The sequence below is a fragment of the Apis dorsata genome, unplaced genomic scaffold, assembly GCF_000469605.1.
Source record: "Apis dorsata unplaced genomic scaffold, Apis dorsata 1.3 scaffold_98, whole genome shotgun sequence".
In the NCBI taxonomy this organism is placed as follows: Eukaryota; Metazoa; Arthropoda; class Insecta; order Hymenoptera; family Apidae; genus Apis; species Apis dorsata.
Window position 1 is genome coordinate 516,749 of NW_006263396.1, and position 6,332 is coordinate 523,080.

General features: G+C 37.6%; 1 protein-coding gene across 1 annotated transcript in view; it reads left to right on the forward strand.

The window, feature by feature from the left end:
- Nucleotides 1–6,332, forward strand: part of LOC102679484 (ras GTPase-activating protein nGAP-like) — an 85,559-nt gene that overhangs the window by 73,804 nt on the left and 5,423 nt on the right. The window contains exons 5-9 of the mRNA XM_031508717.1: nucleotides 1,301–1,587; nucleotides 2,201–2,533; nucleotides 2,874–3,278; nucleotides 3,934–4,100; nucleotides 4,181–5,788. Coding sequence (XP_031364577.1) covers nucleotides 1,301–1,587; nucleotides 2,201–2,533; nucleotides 2,874–3,278; nucleotides 3,934–4,100; nucleotides 4,181–5,788 — 2,800 coding nt within the window. The remainder of the gene's footprint in view (nucleotides 1–1,300; nucleotides 1,588–2,200; nucleotides 2,534–2,873; nucleotides 3,279–3,933; nucleotides 4,101–4,180; nucleotides 5,789–6,332) is intronic.

Genomic DNA, 6,332 nt, shown 5'->3' on the forward strand with positions numbered 1-6,332 from the left:
CTTTATAATAAAATTTTTCATTCCATTTCAATTTTATAAATAAAGAATAGAGTGAAATTTTCACCTTGAAATTCTTCTCTCTGATTTTTTAATAATGATTAAAATTTGATTCTGGGCTAATCTAATCTATCTCCAAATAAAATCTTACGATTATAACAACGATTTTGACCATATATCGAAAAATTATCAAGATCGGGTGTTTTCGTAAATAAATAATTGTCGTTATTTTATAATATAATATATATAAATTTTTCATTCCATTTCAATTTTATAAATAAAAAATAGAGTGAAATTTTCCCCTTGAAATTCTTCCCTCTGATTTTTTAATGATGATTAAAATTTGATTCTAATCTAATCTATCTCCAACTAAAATCTTACGATTTTGACAATATATCGAAAAATTATCAAGATCGGGTGTTTTCGTAAATAAATAATTGTCGTTATTTTATAATATAATATATATAAATTTTTCATTCCATTTCAATTTTATAAATAAAAAATAGAGTGAAATTTTCACCTTGAAATTCTTCCCTCTGATTTTTTAATGATGATTAAAATTTGATTCTGGGCTAATCTAATCTATCTCCAAATAAAATCTTACGATTATAACAACGATTTTGACAATATATCGAAAAATTATCAAAATCGGATGTTTTCGTAAATAAATAATTGTCATTACTTTATAATGGAATTTTTTATTCCATTTCAATTTTATAAATAAGAAATGGATAGCAAAATTTTCACCTTGAAATTCTTCCCTCTGATTTTTTAATGATGATTAAAATTTGATTCTAATCTAATCTATCTCCGAATAAAATCTTACGATTATAACAACGATTTTGACAATATATCGAAAAATTATCAAAATTGGATAACTATTTTCATAAATAAATAATTATAGTTACTTTATAATGGAATTTTTCATTCCATTTCAATTTTATAAATAAAAAATAGAGTGAAATTTTCACCTTGAAATTCTTCCCTCTGATTTTTTAATAATGATTAAAATTTGATTCTGGACTAATCTATCTCCAACTAAAATCTTACGATTTTGACAATATATCGAAAAATTATCAAGATCGTTTTCGTAAATAAATAATTGTCGTTACTTTATAATAAAATTTTTCATTCCATTTCAATTCTATAAATAAAAAATGAATAGCGAAATTTTCACCTTGAAATTCTTCCCACTGATTTTTCCCCTGGGGGGGGGAGGGGAGTCTGAGATTATTCAACGTGTTCCACTTGGTCGGATTATAATCGGTGGGAATCGTTTACATGGTTGTTGTTCGAAACGCAGCTTGAGGAAATCCGTTCAACCTGACGCGGAGCAAACGAGGCGCACGGACAATTCGTTGCAAATATGGCTGCTCGAGGCGAAGGGTGTGCCGGCCAAGAAACGATATTTCTGCGAGGTGTGCCTGGACAGCACTCTGTACGCGAGGACCACGGCGAAACTGAAGGCCGACCTGTGCTTCTGGGGCGAGCACTTCGATTTCCATCACTTGCCTTCCGTCAACACCATACAGGTGAACCTGTACAGGGAGGCTGACAGGAAGAAGAAGAGGGACAAGAATGTTTTGATCGGTGAGCTCATATATATATTTTCCTGTGTACGAAATAAATAGAAAAAAAAAAAAATAAATAAAGGAAATTAATTATCGACTTATATTTTCACGAGAATTAAATTATTAACCCTTTGCTCTCCAACGGTGACCAAGATTGTTAACAATATTTATTTATATTATATTTTTTATATATTATATTTCTTTTACGTTTGATTTTTTTAGAATATCATGAATAGCTTCCTGTATAACAAGCTCTTTACGTATAATCTTATCTTATGAGACCTGGAGTGCAAAGGGTTGGAGTGCAAAAAAAAAAAAAAATAAAGGAAATTAATTATCGATCTACATTTTCACGAGAATTAAATTATTAACCCTTTGCTCTCCAACGGTGACCGAGATTATTGACAATATTTATTTATATATTATATTTCTTTTATGTTTGATTTTTTTAGAATATCATGAATAGCTTCCTGTATAACAAGCTCTTTACGTATAATCTTATCTTATGAGACCTGGAGTGCAGAGGGTTGATAACGAAATTTTTAAAAAATCGCGAAGCCGAATCTTTAAATAGAGTTTCATTCGAAATGAAATTTCGTTTAATATTAATATAATTAATATATCTCGTCCAGGTTCCGTCAGCATACCGGTGCACAACGTCACGTCTCGTTACCTGACGGAGAAATGGTACACCGTGGTGGGGGATAAAGGTCCCCTGAAGGAACCCCCGGCACTAAGGGTGAAGTGTCGTTTTCAATCCGTGGACATATTGCCGGTTCAAGTGTACCAGGAGTTCTTGGAATATTTGAAGACGGATTACGCGTCGCTGTGCGAGAAATTAGAGCCGGTGATCGGTGTCAAAGCTAAGGAGGACATCGCCACGGCTTTGGTCGCCGTCATGCAGCGCGAAAAGAAAGCGCCTCAATTTCTCGCCGACTTGGTCATGATGGATATACACAGAATAGGTGAATCATGATGATATTCCATATATATAGCGAAGGAAGAAGGATTTATTGATTCTTTTATGCGATGTAAAGCTTCTTTTTGTACATATACATAATTTATAACAGTTTAATAAAACAAATTAAAAATAAAACAATTACGATCGAGATGTAAAACAAACATATTTTTGTGAATAAGATATCAGAATTTTTTATTATTTATAATGTATTATATCGAATTTAGAATTTAGGAATTATGTACAAATTTTCATTAAAATCAGATTTTTTTTAAAGTAGCTTAGATTTAAAAATTGGTCGATCCAGCAAATATTGGAATTTATTAAAGGAAACTATTGAATTTCAGACGACGAGAGGCTCACCTTTCGAGGAAATTCCTTGGCCACGAAGGCGATGGAGGCCTACTTGAAGTTGACGGGAGACAGGTACTTGCAAGAGACCTTGGGGGCTGTTGTAAGGGGAGCGGTGGAGGGTGGCGACTGCGAGGTGGATCCGCTGAAGGTCGCCTCGGTGGCGGCCCTTCACAAACAGCAACAGAATCTACGAAACGCCGTGGAACTCGCCTGGAGCAGGATACTAGCCAGCCACGCTCACTTCCCTCTCGAATTACGCGAATGCTTCCGTATATTCCGCGAGCGCCTCGCTGACATGGGCCGCGAGGACATTGCCGACAATCTGATCTCTGCCTCTATATTCCTCAGATTCCTGTGCCCTGCCATTCTGAGCCCGTCCCTCTTCAACATTACCCACGGTAAGAAAACGAAATATCTTGTCTATATCCTCCGTCTGTCTACCAAATTTGAAGAGAAATTTTTGAGAAATTTTTAAGTGAAATTTAGTGAATTAATAGAAACTAATTAATTAATAGAATTAATATAATATTATAGTTAATATAGTTAATATAGAAAATATAATAGAATTAATAGAAATAATATAACTAATATAAGAATTTGTTAATATATTCCTTGATAAATTTTGTAAATTAAATAAATTCTGTGTTTATCCTCGTCGATTCATATTCACATACGTGGTAATGTATATATTGTTTTGTATAGGATATAGGATATAGAGTATAGGCGTGCGAAGCCGAAAATTGTCGAAAAAAGCCGAAAGAGAACGAACGTTTAATCTAGAATATCGGTTACGAACAAATGACGATTCTGAGAATACGTGTACGTTTGACTACACAGTAAACAGTGAGGTGGTAAGAATGTATTTCGTACGTGTGAAGTGTTTAAAAGTGCGGCATTATTGAGAAGAGAAAACAGTCGTTGTCGAATGATCGTGAAGGAAACGTTGAAAGGAAAGAATCTTTTTGAAGAGTCGCACAATTCTACTTTTTCCAATGCTTTTATTCCTGTTTTAAAAATGAAATATCTCAAACTTGTTTAAAACATTTTTTCTAGAATACCCAAACGAAAAGGCGGCAAGGAATCTCACTCTCGTGGCAAAAACGCTTCAAACTCTGGCAAATTTCACGAGATTTCAAGGAAAGGAAAACTTTATGGAATTTATGAACGATCTTCTGGAACGTGAAGCTCCATCCATGAAAAATTTTCTTCAACTGATCAGTGTAAGTAACAACTTAGTGTTCTTTCTTAAATATATATATATATATGATTTATCGTGATGAAAATTAACGTTCATTTACAGAGCCCCTTGCCAAAGGATGCTCCAGCCAATAATTCTTTAGAGTTCGACGGATACATAGATCTGGGAAAGCAATTGTCTCTTCTGCACGCGCTTCTACGCGAAAGTTTGGTCACGATAACCTCGTTCTCCTCGTCACTGCCTCCATCGAGATTACCAGAGATCCTCGAGAGGATCTCCATAGCCCTGGATCAATCGGGTCCGAGTCCAGTGGCCGCCTCTCATCGGTATCCAAATATACAGAACAACATCTTCCGCTATAACGACCCCACGATTGCGAACAGCAACACCAACCTGTCTGTGTCGGCAACGTCCACGTTGAGCAATCACAGCACGTTGAACGGGACGATCAGAGACAGCAACGAGGTGTTGCAATCGAACACGCTTGGGCACAACAGTTCTCGCAGCCCCAACGTAACCAGGGCTGCCACTCTTCCTCGCAACGCTTACATGCCGACCAATGGAAAGTTGCAACTGCAAATTACCACGGACGACTATCCTCTCGAGCCACCAGCCTTCGTGTCGCGCTCGCCTACGCCCATAGTGAGGCAACACAGGGCAATAGGGTCGAGCAGAACAGGAGCTGGATACAGGTTGACAGCCAGTGCGAGTCTGGCGAACGTGAACCACTGCCAGACACACCCAGCCAGTCCTACAAGGTCGGAGAGTCACAGCAATTTAAAGGATTCCAACTACAACATTACCACGTCACAGATCAATCAGGCGAACAATTGTACGATTATGGGCCAGCAACAACAGAATCACAGACACAACATAGCGCGATTACAGAACCTGGATATCCACGACAGAGAGGACAACTATAACCATAACAATTACAACGTCTCGAGGTCAGCCAGCAGGAATCATTGCAACAAGGAAGAGAACGCGAACCAGATGCAGCATCAGAATTATAATAACGTGTCCAAGACCACCGTGAATGCCAATGTCGTGGTGAATCCCTCGTCGAATCTCACTCTGTCTATTAATCAGCCAAACAACAATTACACCAATAGCAAGACGAACAACACGACTGCCAACGGAAACCTGGACGAGCTATCCGATCTGTTGAGGTACGCTGACGACGAAGTGTCGGAATCAAAATCTCAGAAAGGATCCCAAATATCAATTTCCCAATTGAGCAATGTTGCCTCGTCGGGTTACCAGAGCTTCGCTGCTTACAGTCAAAGCTCCAGCCCCGTGGATCTCAGCAGCAACAATGCAAACGCACATATACTCAATGCAGCACCGCTTGCTTTCGCCAATCCTGTTTACCACATGGAATCCAATCACGGAAGGAACGGCAGAAGAGGTAGCAGTAGCTCGGAGGAAAGGGACGGAAGTGGTGGAGTAGAGGGCGTGAGAGGCGTTGATCTCAGCCCTTCGCCACCGCCTCAAAATAACGTGAGGAATATGCAGAGAAATAACCAGAACCAGTGGAGGCAAGCCAACCAAACGCACAGGAATAATTCAGACCAGAACCAGGGTGTCTGTTGCACGAAATTGAGGAGGAGGCTGTCACTGGACTCGACGCGAGATCTGTCCGACACTAGTGAGGAGGAAAGCTGCACAACGAGGAGGAGCAAATCTCGCAGTCATCGAAGCATCGACCAGGTAATAGATGTAACATATTTATATATATATATATATATATATATAATTGGTTTCTTCTGGATGACGTATAAGATATATATCACATTTCTTCTGTAATGAGAAATTGTAAATATTTTTAAGTTTTTGTAGAATTGTATATATCAAACTGTACATATTGATAGGTATTATATAACTAAATCATACACTTATGCTATTATATTTATATTACAACAATAGGAACAAGCATATAAATTTGCCAATTCGATTCAACTTATCTGTCATCCACGAAACCAGAGGGGGGGAAAAATAAATCTCTTGGACTTTCCAGCAACGAAGCAGAGGACAAGAAAAACAGTTAAAATTATCATACCAGATCAAAGAGGAACTTATAATTCTCTTTTGATTCATTGTAACAACATATGTACATATATATACGTAGTAACGTGATCGTTGTGTGAATAACAAGTTCCTCTTTTTACAAAAACCTCTTTTATCGCGCGAGAAGCCGCCGCCAGCGCCGCTGTTACTGCCGCTGCCGCTGTTGCTGTGTTGCCGCCACCGCTGC